The sequence below is a fragment of the Haliotis rubra genome, unplaced genomic scaffold (genome assembly GCF_003918875.1).
Source record: "Haliotis rubra isolate DU_JTF1 unplaced genomic scaffold, ASM391887v1 Scf278, whole genome shotgun sequence".
NCBI lineage: Eukaryota > Metazoa > Mollusca > Gastropoda > Lepetellida > Haliotidae > Haliotis > Haliotis rubra.
The window spans coordinates 695,163-717,380 of record NW_025766869.1 but is presented as its reverse complement, the minus strand read 5'-3'; the positions used below and the strand labels follow the sequence as shown (position 1 = coordinate 717,380).

General features: G+C 41.5%; 1 protein-coding gene across 1 annotated transcript in view; it reads left to right on the top strand.

Moving 5' to 3' along the window:
* Positions 1-13,327: 13,327 nt before the first annotated feature.
* Positions 13,328-22,218, top strand: part of LOC124281022 — a 38,805-nt gene continuing 29,914 nt past the window's right edge. The window contains exons 1-2 of the mRNA XM_046717043.1: positions 13,328-13,471; positions 14,361-14,406. Coding sequence (XP_046572999.1) covers positions 14,367-14,406 — 40 coding nt within the window. The 5' untranslated portion in view covers positions 13,328-13,471; positions 14,361-14,366. The remainder of the gene's footprint in view (positions 13,472-14,360; positions 14,407-22,218) is intronic.

Genomic DNA, 22,218 nt, shown 5'->3' with positions numbered 1-22,218 from the left:
AGCTACACAACTTTAAAATGTTTTGCAGTACTTGGGTTAACGAACATGTGACTAACATTGTCCAGTCACAAATGTGTTGAATTTGTGTTTACTATTTCATGAAAAAATAAAATCATTATCTCCTATTAGTTTTCTTTTTTGATTAGTGTATATATTTGCAAATACAGCCAGACAAAGGTGGGACAGCACTCTCTCACACACGCACGCACGTATACGTCACATTAATTGTTGAACAAGAACATAGCCGAACTTTTTAACAATATATTTGTCATCGTGTACAAGTTTCGACAAAGGAGCGAGTGAGTTTAGTCTTACGCCGCTCTCAGCAATATTCAAGCTATATGGCGGTGGTCTGTAAATAATCGGGTCTGGACCAGACAATTCAGTGATCAACAGCATAAGCATCGATCTGAGCAATTGGGAACCGATGACATGTGTCAACCAAGTCAGCGAGCCTGACCACCCGATCCTGTTTGTCGCCTCTTACGACAAGCATAGTCGCCTTTTGTGGCAAGCATGGGTTGCTGAAGACCTATTCTACCCCGGATCTTCACGGGCTGTGTTCCTCAAATAAAGAAGTTGACATCCATAAATAAATTCCCGCCCTTACAATATGAAAACCCAAGAATATCCGGGTTAGAATCGGTCTTCATCAACCCATGCTTGTCGTAACAGGCGACTCATGGGATCGGGTGGTCAGACTCGCTGACTTGGTCGATACATGTCATCGTATCTCAACTGCGTAGATCGATATGTTCATGCTGTTGATAACTGAATTGTCAGGTCCAGACTCGCGTATGTACAGACCGCCGCCATATTGCTTGATAATTGCTCAGTACGGCGTTAAACCAGAAACAAACAAATCATAACATTTAAACAACAGTAATAAATGAGATCGACATAGCAGCACGGATGGCTTCATACAGGTAGTCTGTGGAAATAAATGTGTATCGGGGACAATGGTTGTCCTGTATCAGTCGCCATGACACATTCATTCATCTCAGTAGCTCTTTTTAAACGCGGCATGGACGATGTTATTACAGAAATCTCTTTGTCCATCCAGACAGCAACTATCGAAATATTCACCAAATATTCATGCTTGCAGCGTATACATTTCAAAGCTTTAAACCCTTTGTTGAGGAAGACCATGTGTAATCCCGCACAACAAAGGGCGAGAACGTTATGTAATATTATGCTGTTTTAAATGAAAGCCTTTGATGCATACTGTACTTTGATGAAAACGTGTAAAGTTTTTCAATGGAAATAATTCCTCAGATAGAATTATGTAATTTCCTTGAAGTTGTAACTTAGATATTTGATACAATTTACTAAAATACAGAATGGTATGATTCATGCGTGCCTTTGTTAGATTAATGATATCATTTGTAGATTGTCGGTGTCTGTATCCAATTCATGTTTTCATTGAAGTTAATGAATGTAAAATTAAGTACTTCGATGCATCATGCAGTCAACCGCGAATGTTATCTGTGCCGCATTTAAGTTCATCCCATTAGACTGTCTTGGTGAGGTGAAACTGGGTTTTACGTCGTGCTTGAGAATATGTCGCTCATATGACGACGTACATGCGTGTGTATGTGTATGTGCGGCTGCTTGTACTAGCCTAGACTGAAGTTGGTTTTATAGTGCTAGCCCACTGAGATACCATGCCGCAGTGAAGCATGAATACCCCACTCAGACACAATATACTGACTCCTATCCGACCAGTCCTTGTTGTATCCATTAATGCCGAGCGCCAGGCAGGGACCAACAAGTACCATATTTTAACGTTTTTGGTATGACGCGGTCGGGGATCGAACCCGCGACCTTCCGCTCTCCGGGCGGACGCTCTAACCACAACACCACGGAGGCGGTCAGAGTGTCTTGGTAGCATCTGGAGTACAGTCTGGAGGATAGATTATATTCTTTATTATTTAACACCGTATTCAGCAATTGTCCAGATGATATGTTGGTGATCTGTAAATAATCGAGTCTGGACCAGACAATCCAGTGATTGACATCATTAGCATCTATCTACGCAATTGGGATACGATGACATGCATCCAGCACTAACTACCTGATACCTAGTCTGTCATACAGACCCTGAAGCAAATATATCCAAGAAATCCCACGCAAATCTAGAAAATGTGTCAAGTCTAGATTTCCACAGCTTCTGAACATGAAGAAAGTCAGGGCTCCTTTTCATTATATTATATGTTTTTACTATGAACTTTTTTTCTGTAAAATATGTTCATTTCAGAGACTATTTGTTAGTCCACCTGATCCCGGGAGGCGGCTCCTACCAAATGTGGATTCATCTAACATATAGTGTTCATTAAACAACAGATTATTAAAACAAACAAATACAATTATTAGACGTGATAGACATAAAGGCAATGACTGTATGGACGCCAACTACAGTATTTTGAGGAAGACGACGTTTTGGAGTTTATTCTAACTCTTTCGTTATGCTGTTGTTATAGGGACTAATTCAGGACTCGACAGCCATCGTCCAAATATTTAAAAAGTCCAAAACTGTGTAGTCAAGACATGTGAGACTTTATTGAAATATATATATATATATGACGCTAACCTGTATTCTTAATCACTTCTGTAAATCCTTAACACTACCGCATTGTAAATTGACTTGTCAGCCCATTAATTATTGTATAAGACATTTATAACCTTCATTGGTAATCCACCTTGGCCGTGTCTGCCATCACATCAACTGGTCAAGGAAGTGTTATTGTTTTTCTGTCTGTCCATTGATAAGTCGTCGCCTGTCCATTGTTGTCAAAAAACTGTATATATACTTAGTATGCTCACATCTAGACGGTGAAGGAAAGAGTACGAGTCCGGTATTTGGACTGTTTGTTGGGACGACCACGAGCAGGATAATGCCGCTCGTAGGAAACGCCCTGTGGTTGAGCAGGTAATCCGCTCACCTTATTTATGTCATGTGTATTTGTCTGTCATGTAACTAAAGAAGCTTGAACTCAACGTATTCCTTCGTCTTGTCAACGTATTGTACGCACACGTCATCTTAAACATGAGCTAATTCCCCAGTCGACGCCTAACACGCGTTGACACTGTCAAGCGAAGTTGACATCCTGAAATACTGAACTTTAAATACTAAGTGTTTATGTGATGTGCGTTCTTTAAAATATTTTTTCTTGCGGCCGTGTTAGGAGAACGAATAGTTCTATTGGGTAAGTCCCCGTCAGGATGGCTGATGTAGTTACATTTCATTTGTTGACAAACTTTATGAGATACAGATCAAGAAATGATGATGTCCAACCTGTATAACAGAAGCGACAAAGCCCTTTCCACATCCATAAGAAATCTCTGCTAAAAGCAGAGTCGATTGTACAATTGTCACTCTATCATGAGTATATATTTGTTTCAGCAGTATTACAGCTGTACGATGTTGTTTATAAACAAATCGGGTCTGGACCAGACAATCCAGTGATTGCCACCATGTGATACGATGACAGTGCATGTGTTTATGAGTCACTATGAAATAGTGGTGATACCAGATCTTCGCGAAAAGGTGAGAGTATCGGCGTAAATCAATCAAATCGGATCAAATCAATCCTGTGCCCCACAGGCACCCGTCATAAACACAGGCACCCGTCATAAACACAGGCTAAGTCTAGTATTTGTTCACCTGAAATGATTAGGGGACATATGGTACAAGTCAAAATAGGGAATTGCATCGGGCATCATTTTTATCACTGATGCATCAAATTCCAGCTTTTGTTAACTGATCGATATCGATAGACAATGACATTTGATTGTTACGTATTGATTATCACAAAGGTGTTGCACAGCATCCTGTGGGACATATGCATCAACACAAAGATGAAGCTGGGAATAAGGGATGAAACAGCTGTCACATGCATGGAACTGCACATTTTTTTATACTCCTTCGAATAAGTATGATAAATATTTTATATGACGTATTCATGAATTTGATATTTGAGCCTTTCCTTCCTGTCATCAGTAACGTCGTTAGTTTAATCAATTCTGATTGATTATTTATTCATAAAGAACTAACCCAAAACAAAACACGCAAACATAACAACGGCATATGTCAGACAAACAAACACGCACTCTTTCACAGTTTAGAAATTAGACTTCATGAATCAGTTTCACTTATTCAAGTTCCTTGAAATATCCGACAAATGATTTTCTGGGATGAATTTGAAATTGCTAGAACCGGATGCGTATTTCAAGGAAATCAAATCGCCGTAACAACACTGAATTGTTCTTTGAAAGGCATTTTAGAAGTTGTAAAGATCAAGGAAAACCAAGTTCATGACTTGCTTGATAACGGTGTTGGAACCGCCGAAACGTCGCTCTCATTGCATGAAAAAAGTTGACAACTAGTATCCATAGAACTTGGTTTTCCTTCAACATTGAATTGAACCCTTAGCTATCCTGATTAGAATTCGTAGGCAACAACCGATACGTGGTAAGAAGTAACTCAGAGGACCTTTAAGACCGGTTTGCTGAATTGGTTTTTATGCTGCATCTCCTCGCAACGCCTATTGCGCATTCGATTCTCATGATGGCAATCACTTAATTGTCTGGTCCAGACGCAAATATACTATTCACACTGTGCTAAGGATCAAATCATGGATTTAAATATCTAAGGTTATTGTAAGCATGGATCCTAGGTTTCAGTATGTCATTTTATCTTGTGGAACCCATACCTGTTGTTGACAGGTGCTGTGTACTTGTCAATGACTCTTTCGATGATTTGCAAAATGGTTGATTGGTGCCATGAAAACCATGTTGATGGTTATTCATGTATCAAGTGCATAAGGTTAGATTAAAGTGACTGTTCGCCTAAAGAGGGGTTACCATATTATTATTTATCCAGTTTTAAATGGATACAGTTTCAAATTATGAATCTACGTTTATATAAATTAAGTTGTGAATTTTTGTGATCCTTAGCAAAGTGTGAGTAGTATATTTCCCGTCCGCACATATGAAGCTTTTAATTGCAGAAAAATACTTGGTGTTGTTTACAAACATGTCCAAGGTTGTATGGCCAATAGTCACTGACGTCATGCTTTATGATATGCAATAGACTCCACAACAAACACAGTCGGGTAACCATGACTACGAATTGTAAGAACTGTCATAGGTATAGAACTGCAGTTTATTATACATTAGAAATTTGAATTTATTCATGAATCTGTTATTTAAGCCTTTCTTCCTTGCGGTCCTGTAATAGAGATGGCTATTGTCTTTTCAATACAACATTATTGATCATCCGTAAGACTGACTGACTGACTGAGTTTGGTTTTACGCCGCTTTTAGCAATATTCCAGCAACATCACGGCGGGGGACACCAGAAATGGGCTTCACACATTGTACCCATGTGGGTCATCCGTAAGAAAGCACCTTTCCATCTGAGCATAACCCGCCCCAAAATACTTACAAACACATTCCTGATTGTCAGTGTCTCGAACGCGATTGGTCGATAAGAACTATCAACTAACAAGAACCACTTCTGATTGCCATGACGCATGTGACGTCATAGAAGGGTACTTCTTTTCATTTTCGGTAGGTATCTTTCTATATATAGATGTATAGTTATGTATGCCGCGTTACTACACTGTTTTGGTAGAAAGTACGACAGAAATCGAGAGTGTATTTGTAATTCGACTAGAGAGTGTACTGTAGAGTGATTGAGTCTGGAGTCGACTGTGACGTCATTATGATGTCACAAAAGTGACATGCAGTGTCGAAATTATCCTCTCTAGGCTACAGTATGTTCAGTGGTTTGAAAAACACATTCAAGGTCAGTGACGATATGTTTTAACTCATGCATGTGCTTCTTTCTCAAAGGGGCGGTTGGGTAGCCTTGTGGTTAAAGCGTTGGCTCGTCACGCCGAAGACCCGGGTTCGAATGCCCACATGGGTACAATGTGAGAAGCCCATTTCTGGTGTCCCCCGCCGTGATGTTGCTGGAATATTGCTTAAAGCGGCTTAAAACTAAATTCAGTCAGTCTTTCTCAAAGAAGAATCAATCGGTTGGTTGGTTGGTTCGTTGTTTAACGCCGCACTCAGCAATATTGCTGTCTGTAAATAATCGAGTTTGGACCCTACAACCCTGTGATCGACAGCATGAGCATCGATACGATTGGTATACGATGACATGTGTCAACCAAGTCAACATGTCTGATCACCCGATCCCGTTAGTCGCCTCGTACCACAAGAATGGGTTACTGAAGATCAATTATAACCTGGATCTTCACGGGTCTCCTTTTTTACGACTTTGTATTTCTCGCTGCAGATTTTGATGATGCTCTTTGAAACATATACTATGCTGTAATTAATAATTTATCCTGTCATGAGTATTATGGCTTTTTAACAATAGAGTCCTCCTATATATGCATGTAGAAGATCAATTATCACGTTGCATGTATTCAAATTCTACTCTGACACATGGCCACTGTATGGAGAGAGAATGCAAATCGTGATAATGGTATATTTTATGAACACCTTCATCTGGCTTCAACTTCGTGTTTATTCCGGTTCCCCTAGGAAACAAATCAATAAGATAATGTTTTCCTAACATGATCAATAACCGATGCCACGTATCAACCGTACAATTGATACATGATGTATTGTAGAACAAAAGAAAATTTCTTCCGATGCTTTCTGCTTATGTAATTTGGGCATAATATAATATAATATTTATGCACTTCATTAGTATGGGGAATTAATATCAATTTTCAATTATTATCAACCCAACAAAAGTACTAGAATATGTACATTACTGAGAAAGTGCAATCCCAAATATAACATAGTACAACCAGAAATTATTGAGAATTTAAAATTGTAATTTTTTAAAAAATTTCACTCATTACTCACGTATTAAATGTGAATATTAGCAGAACATAACTCCAGATTCACAGACAGGTGAACAGTTAGTATTTTGTCAAGTCACCATGGGCAGCAATGCAGGCTTCAATGCGGCGGGGCATACTACTGATCAAAGAAGTTAGAAAGTCGTGGTCCATGCTGTCCCAATATCGGACCACCTCTTCTTTCATTTCAGCAATATTTGTCAGATTTTTCTTATTGACACTTTCCTTCATAAGTCCACAAACATTTTCTATAGGATTTAGGTCAAGGCTATAGCTTGGTTAATCTAATAATGTCATATTTTGGGTCCGAAACCAGGCCTGTGAATGCTTTGACCGATGTTTTGGGTCGTTGTCCTGCTGGAAAATCCAAACGTTTCCATAGAACACGTGAGCAGATGGAAGTAAATGTCCCTCAAGAATATCTGTGTATCGCTCACTGTTCATATTCCCTTCAAATACACAGAGGGGCGTTGCCCCTAACACAGATATGCCACCCCACACGTTAAATTTCGGACTGTACTTTGGGCGCTGATACAAAGGTTTTTCAGTTTGTTTGGTCCAGAATTTCAGTGTATAAGGAAACAGCCACACAGAACTTTCATCTGTGAAAATCACATTGTCCCAGTTAAAATTTCTATGCTGTAAGCACCAGTTCAACCTTCGCACCTTTTGTTCAGGTTTCATGATCGGTGATGGAATTCCTCGACTTTTCTGCCAACCCATTGCATGCAGCTCAGTTCTAATTGCCTCCTTACAGACAGCCACAGTTATTCTATCAATCATATCCAGCCTTCAGTTTTCTGAACTCCTTCGTTTGTTTTTAGAAACAAGAATACCAAGCCGCCTCCTGTCACCGACAGTCAATTTTCTGGGCCTACCTACGCCTCCCTGGTGCTCAATGCCATATCCATTTGCAATATTTTTCAAACACGATAAGGGGCAGTGGTTAAAGCGTTGGCTCGTCACGCCGAAGACCCGGGTTCGAATCCCCACATGGGTACAATTTTTGAAGCCCATTTCTGGTGTCCCCCGCCGTGATGTTGCTGGAATATTGCTAGAAGCGGCGTAAAACCAAATTCAGTCAGTCAGTCAAACAAACACGATAAACAGTGGACAAAGGGATGCCTGTTCTACTTGAAATCACTTTAGCTGATCTGATGTCCTTGTTATAATACTCTAAAATCAACTTCCCCTTCTCTAAATCATCCATACTGAGGATCACCAAAAATGTCGTCTGCTAGCAAGTAAACAAAGGGCGATAACTCTTCACAAACTAATGAAAATGGATTAACGGAGTTGTCTCTCTTGAATGAAACCAAGCACTTGATAGCTTGTAAAGGTTGTTTATACTAGAAATCCAATTAAACATATTCCTAAAATTCTCAATAATTTCTGGTCTACTATATGTTATAAAAGTTAGCTTCATATGTTAAGAAATATTATTTAGGATCATTACCATGGTGACAGCTTTATCAGGGAAATGGCCTTGGACACGTGAAAACAGATGATTACACAAGTATATCTGGTCACTAAAGTACTGTCGGAAATGCTAGAAAAATGCTTTTTAGCCTTAATATCTTTATAAAGGTGATAAATGTACTATGTTGTCAATATATAAACTCGCCTATTGTCTACCTAATTTTTATTTCAATCGATTTAACATTCCCATGCATTTAAAGGGCAGTTTACAAGAGAGAATTTGGTACCAAAACAGCAACTTAAGATTTTTTCAGAGTTCAACAACAGAAATCTGAAATAGTCTTTACATTCATGCTAATAATACAGGTGGTGTAAAAATATGAATTAACGTTTTTCCTAAACAAATAAATGTTGGATGTTTGTGTTACTTTACTTAATTTACTCTTTATTAATGATCGTTTTCTAAATGTTAAGTCTTGATAAATAAGTTTCCCGTCATGCATGCACATCTTTATCACAGCGTCCACTATGGCCAACGATTTGCAGTCGATTGTTGCAAAGGTTTATAGTTTTTTTCTGCTTAAAAAAAGACAGAGGTAAACCTTTCATTAGTTTAGAAAGGGTTTATTACAGAACTTGTAGAGCTGTTGGCATGTCTTACCAACAAGTTTACAATATTGTAAACAAATCAGACAAGACGGGGACCGTCTCAAATGCAAAACAGGGACGTAAAACCATCCTTGACAACTTTGACAAGGGAGTGCTTAGACGGGCGGTCTACAAACTTTATGAGAAGAAAAATATATATATTCTAAAGAAGCTACACCAGTGACTTCGTTAAATCTTTGGCCAATGTTCACAACTAGATTAAACTGACCGAATTACATCCATATGTTTTCAATGAAATATACTGTTGACATGCAAAACATATATTTAAACGCTGCACATTTTTACAATCAATCGATAAGATAACACAAGTGATAGGATTCTTTCCGATGTACATTAATTCGTATGTTTATTTCAAAACAAACACACATACACAAATGATCCCTTACATAACTGATACGTATACTATGCGTACACATATTCAACATTTTGCAGAAAACATCTATTGAGATGACCCCTCGCCCGAGCGTGTGCTCAGGTGTCAATTTCACCTGTCGATACCGTGCATGCTGATGACGTAACACAGGCAGTTAATGTTTGTTTCAAATAACGTCCAACTACCCCTTATTTTTCTAAGTTTTTGGTATTTTCATCAGTAAAAACACATTTTAGAGCATGTCTCAAAATTTATTCCCTCGTTCTACATTAGGTAGATGTTTCTTGAAGTGATATTTATTATTTAAGTAACTGTAATACCTCTGAAATTTAAATATAAGTCAAAAAGCATTTTTCTAGCATTTCCGACAGTACTTTAGTAGTATCGCATTGCATGGTGTACTAGTACTGAGGATCAGATTAATATTTTTACAATTTGATGTAATTGGGACGCGTTAAAGCCCTTCGGTGTCGGTCCGGGAAAGCGAAATTTCAATATTCCCTATTCCCAGTAAAGCGAAAACCAAAGTTGTGCTAGAAGTGCCGCAAAAGCGAATTGCTATGAAAACATCGGATTACCGTACTTCAGATTAGCGCGCGACCCCAATACTCGATCTGTGAGCCGCTTAACTGAGATGAAGTTTCAGTTGTGTCAAGTTACAGCACGTTCGTGACCCTACTTAACTGAGATGAAGTTTGATTTGTTTCAAGTTTCAGCACGTACGTGACCCTACTTAACTGAGATGAAGTTTGAGTTGTGTCAAGTTTCAGCACGAACGTGACCCTATTTAACTGAGATGAAGTTTCAGTTGTTTCAAGTTTCAGCACGTGACCCTACTTAACTATAGTTTTATTCATTCATGTAATGAATTATGATCATTGTTAAAAGAACCTTCATGTTCCTGGCTGAATTTGTCAGAGTTCCGTCAACTTTTTTCAAGTAAAATATCTACTCTTAAAATGTATCCAAGTTTATTAAGATTGTTTGTAAACACTTTAATTGATGTATCATTTAGTCATCTTGTTGTACATTTTGTATGTACTCCTTTGTTATACTCATGTACCACCGGTATCTGTTTTCCCGCGTGAGCGGGCATCTCATTGTGAACTACCTGAGGGAAGTTGATCTGTATTATAAATTGTAACTATGTAATGCGAATAACGAATTGAGTGCCTTTGAATTAAGTGCTATGACATTTTCTGTTTTTAAATAACAATGTTATGAATAAATATGTTTTTAAAATAAAACCCATTTGGACTTTGGACTTAAAATGTATATTAATGCAGACTTGATTTCGTCACTATATGGCTGGAATAATGCCGATGTGACGTAAAGCCTAACTCAGCTAAACTCAACCGTTCTGGCACTCCACGACCAAGCATAAAAAGTAGTGTTTATTATCTCCTCAAAGGCTAGAAATCTCCACATTCCTATCGATTGTTTGTTTAAATGTTTTGACTGCATGATCCTACCAATCATGTTATATGGTTGCGAGGTGTGGGGACATTCAAATATAGACATTTTAGAAGATGTTCACAGGTTATTCATGAAATCTGTCCTGAAACTATGCAAGAGTACATCATTCTAAATGCTCTACGGAGAGACTGGACGAATTCCTATCTCTGTATATATTAAAAAGTGAATAATTTCAGTTTGGTTTAAACTTGCTACTAATGTACATCAAAATAATATGTCAGCTATAATTCACAATGTTTTATCACAAATGCTAGAAAATAATATGTATGCTTCACCATGGCTTGCTAATGTTAAACGTATTTCTTTCTTTCTTTCTTTCTACCATGACTACGGTATCAGACGACGACTCACATTTCTTTGTTTTTCTTGTGTATTGAGAGTCCCGGAACGCTAAATTCAGTGTTCACTGTAGCTTGACCGTTCCCGCGAAAGCGACACCTAAATTGAGGAGGTTTGGTCCAGATTTCGCTTTCCCGGGCCATAACCAGCTCTTCCGGTTATTTTACAAGCGGATATGAACGAGCGTCTTTCTCTCTTTCTCGTGTTTAATTCACGCTATACAACTTGCATGTGTGTTTTTTTTGTGAATCTCGTGCTTTTCATGCTCAGAACTGTCTTACAGCTGATATGAAAGACAACGCTATACAACGTGCAAGTGTGTCTTCTTGTGAATCTCGTGCTGTTTATTCTCTTACAATATGAAATAGCACCTTTCTCTGAAGCTTGTTTACTCCACGCAACACAACTGCACGTGTTTTAAGTGAATCTCATGCTTTTCATGGTCTGTATCTGTAACATAACGTTGGCAAGCTTAACCTCGTCAGATGAAATATGATCAGACGAAGAGGTCCGTATTACGCAATTCAAAAAAATAATTATTTCTATATTCTTCTTCGTTAGCTGCAACAAAATATGACACACGGCTGATTAAATGTAAATGAACAGTTACTGTACATAATGACACTTCTGTTATGTGATGTACACTGGGAATTCTCAAATGACAAACAATTACATCATATTGACTTCATGCGCTTCATCCATGTCGGCAGCATCCTGTATACATCAGTGTTTGATACAAAGGGGTAGAATGTTTGATCTTTTGCAGTGCCTAATTGCCCCCATGTGTATCACAGGCAAATAATCTTACCTGAAACAATTGTCAAGCGCATGGTCGACCCGTAATATTATATCAGTGGAAAAATAATCAAATAGTGAAGACATAGTGTAATTTACATCTTCAGGAAATTCCTTGGAGCAGTTCATAAGTTATTCACAAATTGTCACAAGGATATGAGGGAAATGTGTGTCTGAATACTGTGACTTATCGCTTCGGGACTGTACCATAGAGAATTGACATTTTTAAAATTCTCATTCAGTTAAAAGCTAACGGATTAACTGCGCGAGTCGACCAACGTAACGGCGTCATATCAGATTTCGTAAACCAATAACATGCTATTGAAATTATCTTATGTAGGCAGTAGTTCAAATAAAATTTGGATAATAACATGACATGTATATCATTGATTATACAACTCCACTGTTTCACACTGATAATTCACATTGAGACTAAACTACAAGGTTAGAATTGTTCTTTCAGAAATTCATCAGCATGGGTGATTTGTTTTTGCAATAAAGTCACAGAATATCAAATACCTGTTACCAACAAAGGACTGAAATCCATCCTCAAATACATTCAATATTCAGCAAGGCAGGATTTTGCATGCTTACGATCAATGCACATTAAAATCTGGCCACGTTGTGCTGTTTCATAAATACGCTGACGTCACAATGTAATGGCTGCTCTTATAAGCATGCATTAATTATGTTCGTTTGCATTATGTTCGTTGATATGTAGAAGATTACTTGTGCATTAGATGTGGACAGCAACATAGTGCGGAGTGAACTAAAGGGTGAGTTTTTGTAAATTTCAAGTGAGCGTATTTGGCAATTGTGTTCGATACTAAAGCTTTAATACCCGTGAAGGTCCGGGTTAGAATATTGGCCTTCAGTAACCCATGCTTGTCGTAAGAGGCGACTAACGGATCGGGTGGTCAGGGTCGCTGACTTGGTTGACACATGTCATCGGTTCCCAATTGCGCAGATCGATGCTCATGCTGTTGATCACTGGATTGTCTGGTCCAGATTCGATTATTTACAGACCGCCGCCATATCAGATTTCGTAAACCAATAACATGCTATTGATATTATCTTATGTAGGCAGTAGCTCATATAAAATTTGGATAATAACATGACATGTATATCATTGATTATACAACTCCACTGTTTCACACTGATAATTCACATTGAGACTAAACTACAAGGTTAGAATTGTTCTTTCAGAAATTCATCAGCATGGGTGATTTGTTTTTGCAATAAAGTCACAGAATATCAAATACCTGTTACCAACAAAGGACTGAAATCCATCCTCAAATACATTCAATATTCAGCAAGGCAGGATTTTGCATGCTTACGATCAATGCACATTAAAATCTGGCCACGTTGTGCTGTTTCATAAATACGCTGACGTCACAATGTAATGGCTGCTCTTATAAGCATGCATTAATTATGTTCGTTTGCATTATGTTCGTTGATATGTAGAAGATTACTTGTGCATTAGATGTGGACAGCAACATAGTGCGGAGTGAACTAAAGGGTGAGTTTTTGGAAATTTCAAGTGAGCGTATTTGGCAATTGTGTTCGATACTAAAGCTTTAATACCCGTGAAGGTCCGGGCTAGAATATTGGCCTTCAGTAACCCATGCTTGTCGTAAGAGGTGACTAACGATCGAAGTGGTCAGGGTTCTGAATGGTTGACACATGTCATCATCCCAATTGCGTAGATCGATGCTCATGCTGTTGATCACTGGATTGTCCCAGATTCGATTATTTGCCATATTGCTGGAATATTGCTGACTAAAGCGGCGTAAAACTAAACTCACTCACTCACACTAAAGCTTTACCACAGCTAGTGCTTTATCCTCCATTTTGTAAACTTTGACACAGACACACCTACGAACGAACGCAAACGCTAGCGCACATACACACAGATTAGAGACTGTGAGGTTACAACTCAACAGAAAACGAATATAGTTTTACACCCTTTCAGCAGCAGTATCACAGCAGGGGACACATGGGTTGACACATTGTACCAATGCGGGGATCGAACCATGGCTATTGCACTGCTTCATAAACGTTTGCAGACATTGGCTTTTACTACTAGTTTCCGTGAAAGAAATCAGTATTTGCCATGACAGGTAAAGATATATCTGTATGTGGCATTTCATTTCCAGGTCACCATTTATTCAGGGAAGATACGGGTTAGAACTGGCCTTCAGCAGCCCATGCTTGTCGTACGAGACGACTAACGGGATCAGGGATTCTGACTCGCTGACTTGGTTGACACATGTCTTCGTATCCCAGCTGCGTAGATCGATGCTTATGCTGTTGATCACTGGATTGTTTGGTCCAGACTCGATTATATACAGACCGCCGTCATACAGTTTTTTCGTAATGAATCAATTTCTTCTTTTTTTATGTTTCAGGTAGAGATGCGGCTATCGATGCTAACGTTGTCAATCATATACATTGGTAAGCATACATATTTTTTTATAACAGATATTCAAAAAGTAATTAAGAGTTTTATTCACAATGATCAAACTTTGCAGTTACCGAGCCTCCAAATGCGTGAAGGACACTTGAAATAATAAAAAGACAGTTTCCCTTGACTACGCAGCAGCATCATGGTGGATTCGAGCATCCCACTATACATTTAGCCAGTGCCAGCTGGGTTAAAACATCCCATGTATTTAGAGACAATGACTTTTCCGCTTATCAGTTTCGAATACCAAAAAGAGTATTTATACATCTCAAATCGTTTTCTATATTTTGATTTCCTAAATATTGAGTGAGTGAGCGAATTTAGTTTTACGCCGCCCTCAGCAATATTCCAGCTATATGGCGGCGGTCTGTAAATAATCGAGTCTGGACCAGACAATCCAGTGATCAACAGCATGAGCATCGATCTGCGCAATTGGGAACCGATGACATGTGTCAACCAAGTAATCGAGCCTGACCACCCGATCCCGTTAGTCGCCTCTTACGACAAGCATGGGTTACTGAAGATCAATATTCTAAACCGGACCTTCACGGGTCGATTTCCTAAATATGAACTCTTGGATTTGGCAGAACATGACGTATGATGTGATAGGTGAATAATAGTTATGCTACATTGTTACTTTGCACTATATTTGAATTTGTAACGTGTCACTGTAATGATCTAACTTATAATAAGGCAGAGCGAACTTTATTTTAAATATATATACTGAAATCAATAAATAATATACTGAAATAGATAATGGTTTATAAGTAACTGACTTCAATCTGCATTGAATTTGGAACGAGACTACGGTAGTCACGATTGGAATAGAAAATGCCCTAAGTAAACGTAATAGCGATGTACCAGCCTTGATTGGAAACTAACAGCAACACAAACGCAAACATTATCACCTTGTAACGTTTTATATTAAAGAACAGTCTTTCAATAACAGTTGTGCACAGACTCAAAACGAACGGTCTTACATCTACAGTTCTGTTGACACTTTTGTGACTCGGGGGCTGACTGTCCAGCATCCAACCACACTGGCCCATGATCAAATCATAGCACAGAAGCGTGTTTTTGAACATGAGTGCTGTAATATCAGATGTGGCCACCTCAGGCGTCGCTATCCGTGCGTGGCATCTGTCAGAGGAAGAGCGTTACAACAGGTAACAAAGCTCATCTGGTATGTTTATAGCATGACGCGACCTGTCTGACACCTGGCTGCGACCAGCGATCGCCCTGGTCGCGTACTTTTTGGCGACCGATCGCCCATTTGCAATTATAACGACCTGGGTGTGCGACTACGACCAAAACCTTTGTAACGTTCAATTTTATGGCGACCTGGTTGAGACTGGTGCGATCAGTCTTACGTATCGCAACTTGGTCCCAATGTGGCCGTGGCCCCTGGTATGACTTTCTGGCGAACTTCTGCCAACTTCGCCGACAACATCTGCGACAACATCTGCGACAACATCTGCGACTGACTTGCGTCTTGCGTGTGTTTTTCTGCGACTAGATGCGATCCATGTGACTCCATGCGAGTTAATTGCGACTCCAGTATGACGATGAGGACCTTTTGGAAGAGCGCACTGAGACCTATGCGATGCCAAGAGAGAGTGTTAGCGAATGCGTTCCCAAAAAAATATAAAAAGGACCGGGACCGCCTGCGATCTCGTCATTCGTTTCCTGACAAACACTGAAAACACTCAGAAAAAGATGGGGATATAGTTTTGAAGAAGAAGAAGAAGAAGAAGAAGAAGAAGCAGGAGGAGGAGGAGGAGGAGGAGGAGGCGGAGGCGGAGGCGACGCCAGATGTGGGTCCGAATCTGGCTGCCCCTGTGGCGAGTACTACCACCTTGTCCAGAGGTTGAAGCAGGACAATCCAAATCAGTTCAAGAACTACATGGGCATGCCCGTGGAGCTCTTTGATGAAATTTTGGAGAGAATAGGGCCCAACATCACAGGAGTAGGCAACAAGACCCTCTTTAGAAGCAGGGTTGAAACTGTCACTGACGTTAAGACACAGTCCTAGCCACTGGTGACCAGTGTCCAAGCATGCCTTACAGCTACAGGGTAAGCAAGTCATCAATACATCGCATGGTACCACGTGTTGGCCAGGCTATTGTGGATGTCTACAGAGACGAGGTATTCAAGAAGCCTACTTCATCAGAAGAGTGGAAGGAAATAGGCAGATGATTCGAACTTAGATGGCAAGTGCCTCATGCCAGAACTGGTGTGTCTACAAAAGCTGCTACTCCATCGTTCTCCTGCCGTGTGTGGACAACAACCACAAGTTTCTGTGGGTTGATACTGGAGGTGTTGGACACCAATCAGACGTCCAAATATGTAATCCATCGGATCTGAAAGACTGCTTTGAGATTGGTACACTTGGTCTCCCTCCTATTGAAGAAGCTGACGCTGACGCAGATGATCAACCAAGGAACCTGCTTGATTTTCGTCTGCCTGAAGTCCCCTTTCCTCGTGTCATAGATGGCCGGGTTATCCTTGAGGAAGTTTATAACTTCCGCCTCTAGCTCTGAAGTAAGGGTAACAGTCCTCTTGTGGACCTTTCTCTACCTCAAAGCTGGCTTTTGTGGGTCATCGTCAAGGGTTGGATCAACCATCAGCTACTTGTTGTATTGCCGGAGGGGTCGGGCTCCGAGGTCTTGCAGGGGGTTCTTCGACAGGGGGGGCAGCCAGGGCGCCCTCTTCTGGTACATGGAAGCAGGTCTCTGGATATCTTGAGTAGAAGTAGACAGGGTAGGCTGGGGTGGTGGACTTCTTTGAAGTCCTCTTCTTTCTGACCATTCTGACAGCAGTCCTCCTAAGCAGCGCTTTGTGTCCGAGACTGACTCGAGTATGCCTCTCAGCTTCTTTGAATAGGCGGCGCCCCCTGGCACAATGGAATCTCGGGAATGCATTACGAGAGAGTGCAACTGACTCCCAAGCGTGTGCTACCCCCAAGTGCGATCTTTATAGACTAACAACTAGTCTCTGAAATGGACATAATTTCCTGAAAAAAGTTCATAGTAAAACAATAATAAAATATAAATGAAAAGGAGCCCTGAGACTTTCTTCATTTTCAGAAGCTGATCGGGAAATCAAGACTTGCCACATTTTCTAGACTTGCGTTGGCTTTCTTGGATATATTTGCTTCAGGGTCTGTACAACAGACTACAATCTTTACTGCGACCGATTTTGCGACCTCATTCCAAATTGGACTGGTCGCAGAAGTTGTTTGAGTGTGGAGAACCATTCACTACACTCGCCTAACCTAAAGCGACCGATGGAGAGTGATGGCGATTGTTGGTGATGATTTCGATGATAGAGACCTCACTGAGACCTAACTGCTACTCCACTACGACTTTATGCAAGAGAGTTCGATCGAGGGTTATTTTTTTCGGTCGTAGATCAGTCGCACACCCAGTGTAAACATGGTAATAGTGATGAGATGCAAGATTCTCACCAATAACAACCAAATTGGTCTTCCTGTCACCAGGACACAGCCATCATGATTGTTGGGTTGAAACCTGTTTTCATGGCTAAAGAGTACCCATCACCAATTTCGCTGTTGCTACTGACGGACAGTCCTGCACCACCCCAGTCTTCTACGCCAATGTTCAAGCCTCAATGTTATGTCCTTGAATGGCCGATAGGCTCTAAAACCTATAATGATGGTTAGGGCTGTGGTGCGTCGAACTATTACTGAGTCTCCGATAGCAATTAAGAGATGGCAGAAACGAAAAACTATCGATGCATCGAAAGTATGTGTGACTATCGATAGTTAAGTAGTATAGGCAATGGTCATAGTATAGTACAGTATAGACAGTATAGACAATGATGGTACGGGACTAGTCCCCTCCCAAGGGCTCAGTTTACAACACTGAGCCCTTGGGAAGGCCCTAATCCGTACCATCATTGTCTATACTACTACTGAGTTGCATGCAAAATTTGACGAAAATCGGTCGAAAAGTTTCTGAAATATTGACTTTTCAGTGAGCATGGGGTCAGTAGGGAAAAGGTAAAATGTCCAACTTTTTGTCGTAATTAAGTCTTAATTAATCTAATGAAGTCATCGAGAGTGTTCCCAATGCTCTATTGCTATAGCGTAACCATCTGCCGAGATGCATACAAAATGTCACGAAAATCGGTCGAATAGTTTAGGAAATAATCACTTTTTAGAGATCATGGGGTTGGTCTAGCGAAAGGCTAACAATCCAACTATTGTCGTACTTGCTATATATTATCGAGGCTAGAGTTTTTTTAGCTGAATGAAACGCAGGTCTCGGAAGTCATCACCTCGCTACCGTCTCGGGGGGTTGCTTTGAGCGAGCGCTGTGGACGAGTATAAGTGTGTGTATCTCTCAGCTCGTCTATGATGATGATGCACGCCCGGCTGACTAACGAGGCTACAGATGTCTGAAAGTGACTGAAACACATCTCTCGGCAGCTTCCTTCCCGGAAGTAGAAGTAGCACCACGACGACAACAGCAGCTGCCACCACACGTGCAGGCAAACAATCAGCGACACGTCGATCGCAAAACGGCGCTGGTGGTCGGCAGAATCGCGGTCGGACTGTGCCTCATTTGGTTAAAAATTCCTTAGTCGCAACGTACACCAGACCCGCCATGGCGACGACGAAAGCCCACAGGTTTAGGCCGAGCCACGTGACCGTTTTCGACAAGAAGCCTAACAACCAGGAAACGATGCTACCCAAGATGCCAGGCAGAGCTTCGGCAGCTTTGCCGGCCAGTTAAGCCAGGGCTTCGCCGAGAGATTTCAAATGTTTTTTTATCCAGTCTCTGACATCGCCTGATGATGGGCTTGGTGGTGTTGGGCTTGGTGGTGTACCACCACCACCCATCAGCGACACAACCAGGGTCGATACGATGAAGCCCAAAGCCGTGAGAACGCTGGCCATGGTGATCCCTTGTTCCCGGAACAGAATTCGGATCCTGTCGGCCAACGTGGTGTCCTCGCTCAAGACTCAGTTGATGGTTTCGCGAGCACGAGGCTCATTTGCGATCGGAGGGCTTCCCGGTTGGAGGAAGCGGCTTCCAATCTGGTCCGTCTCTCTTCTTCCAGGTCGCGCAATCTTTCCTCGATGATGTTTTTCATGGTTTCGTCATCGACGAAGATCCTGAGTTTTCTTTTCTCTCGAGCGATGTGCTTGTCGATTTCGTTCAGTTTACCCATGTTGTTCACGAGTTCTCCGCGCACGTTTTTGAAGGCTTCGTCTAGACCCCGAAGTTCCCTAAGAAGAAATTCAAAGCCGGGCAAGGGTTCGTTCGAGTACGTGACCAATATTTTTTCGATTTCGTCCGATCTCGCAGGTTTAGTTCTCGTATCAGTTGACTACCACCACAGCGACTGCCTAGCTTTGACAGGGCAAGCGGTTTTCTTGTGGGTTTGTTCATGAGATCGACCTCCGGATGAGCTTTCAATCGCAGCGTCCCTTTGTTGTCGATTTTGAACTTCGGATAGTCGCGACCCAATGGTTCCACGTAATTTTTATCGCGTGTTAAAGCATCGTAATATTCATCCACGGCCTGCTTTAAAAGCTCGCTGCCCACAGTGTCCCCAATGAATGAGGTGTCTGCTACATCATCGTCGTCGTTCAGCTGGTGTACGTCTAAATAAGCCATGGGAATATTGTCAGCCATTTTTTAAAACTTTTATATTAAACTAAAAATATACATAGTTTCAATATAAACAATGTCGCATTACAGACGAAAGTTAGATCCTTTCCGAAGATCGAGAGAGTTGATGTCAAAGCCGTGCGTCAGTCGGTGACCATCACCAACAATCCGAGCACAATCAATCAAAACCAAACGCTGCTGGTTCGATTCCCTAACCTAGGCGCAAACGACGTCATCGTCCCCGGCACGATTCGACTGGCTTTTCACATCACGTTGAAGTCCACGCACAACAAACGCACAATCATGAACAACCTGGGTCATGCCATCATCAAGAAAACCACCATCAAAATCAGCGGGAAGGAGGTGCTGAGCATCGACGACAGCGACGTGTTTTACTGTTACGCAGACCTCTGAAGAACATCAAACGAATGCGATGACGTGGTGTATCAAGGACTTTGTCGGAATAACAACGTATCGAACGACCTACGTGTGGGGCACGGTTTCATGTCAGATCAGCTCGACAACATAACGAAAGGAGAAAAAGCCGCCCCGAGGTGTACGGGAATCGGTTTTGCATACCGCTCGACTTCGAGTTGCTCGAGGGGCACATTCCATTTTAACAGGCCGCGCAAGGCGAATGGCTGGAATACGAACTCACGTTCAATGACTACGGCAAAGTTATCTTAACGTCGGACGGCACCGAGGCCAGCTACGTCTTCGACAACATCTCGCTAGAGTTCGACATGGTCAAGAGCATGGAACTGGCCCGGCAGATTCGCAACCAGTACTCGGGAAAGCTGTCCATCCTGTACGACCGCGTGCTGCAACACCGGACGATCGTCAAGGACAAGAGCGACACGTTGTGGAACATCAACCTGAACTTGCCGGCTAGATCGATGAAAGGCATCTTGATCATTCCCGTGGCTGAATATGAGCCGTTTCGAAGAGACAGCGAACTCACTTGGAATCCCCCGAAAACACGAAAGTGGAAATGACCGTTGAGGGCGTTCCCAACCAGCTGTTCAGTTAAGGCATATGAGCTTACCAGCAGTGGGGCGAGATAAAAAAAACTATCGGCCATCAAGCGACACTCGTCTGGAGGAAACGACGTCGTCAAAGTACTGGGTTTGCCCTACGTGACGCTCGGTGACCACCTGGATAAACATTACGAGCTGTGGCTGGACATGCAATCCGAGGACGATGACAGATTACACGGCAGCGGACGTCGCATCGACAACGGCAGCGAGGGGATCACCATCCAAATCACCAAGAAAGCTCAAAATCCGGGCCGTAAATTAAAATTATATTTGTACGCGCTTATGGATGCGCAACTAAATATAGACAATGGAAGATTCGTGCAAGCCATTTATTGATTTACCTCGCGATCCCCACTGCGCCATCGTGTGCGGTCAGATGGGGTGCGGCAAGACTGCATTCATGCTGGACATGTTGGAAGGATACTATCGCGACGTGTTCAACCTCATCGTCATTCTCTGCCCGACTTTACGGGTGAACAAGACGTACACGGAGAGACCGTGGGTGATGACAGACCCAGACGTGCACAAAATCAATCCTGGAACTCGTCTGCAGGACTGGTTGCTCGCTTACCATGACAATTTTAAAAAAAGGAGACGCGCTGTCGTACCTGGCCTTCTCGGGCCGACACACGAAACACAGCGTTTGGGTTCTGACGCAGAAATTCAAATCGGTGCTGAAAGATTTACGGGAACAGACGCGATGGGTCGGCATGTTTCACTGCAAGGACAGGGATTCGTTCGAGGACTGCTTGTGAGAAAACGACGTGATCCTGACCAAACAAAAATGAGAACGAGTGAAGAAACAGCTTGCCGAAATGAAACACGCCAAACTCCTGTTGAAAACCGACAAACCTGTGGCGTATAAAGTCTGCTAGCAAAATTCTAGCAAAAACTATAGCGAATTTCTAGCATAACTTAAGCAAATGTTTGAAACACTCGTTGTGTACAACTTGACTTTCATCTCGCTGTGTTCCGCGTGCATCAGATTTTATTTCATTAGACTTAAAAATCGCTTGTTACATTATAAGATGGAGTGCGACGAACTTCTCAAACAAAATGTTGGATGATGACAATAATAATAAAAACGACAAGCGAGAGAAACTGGTGGTGCTGGCGGTCAGCAGCA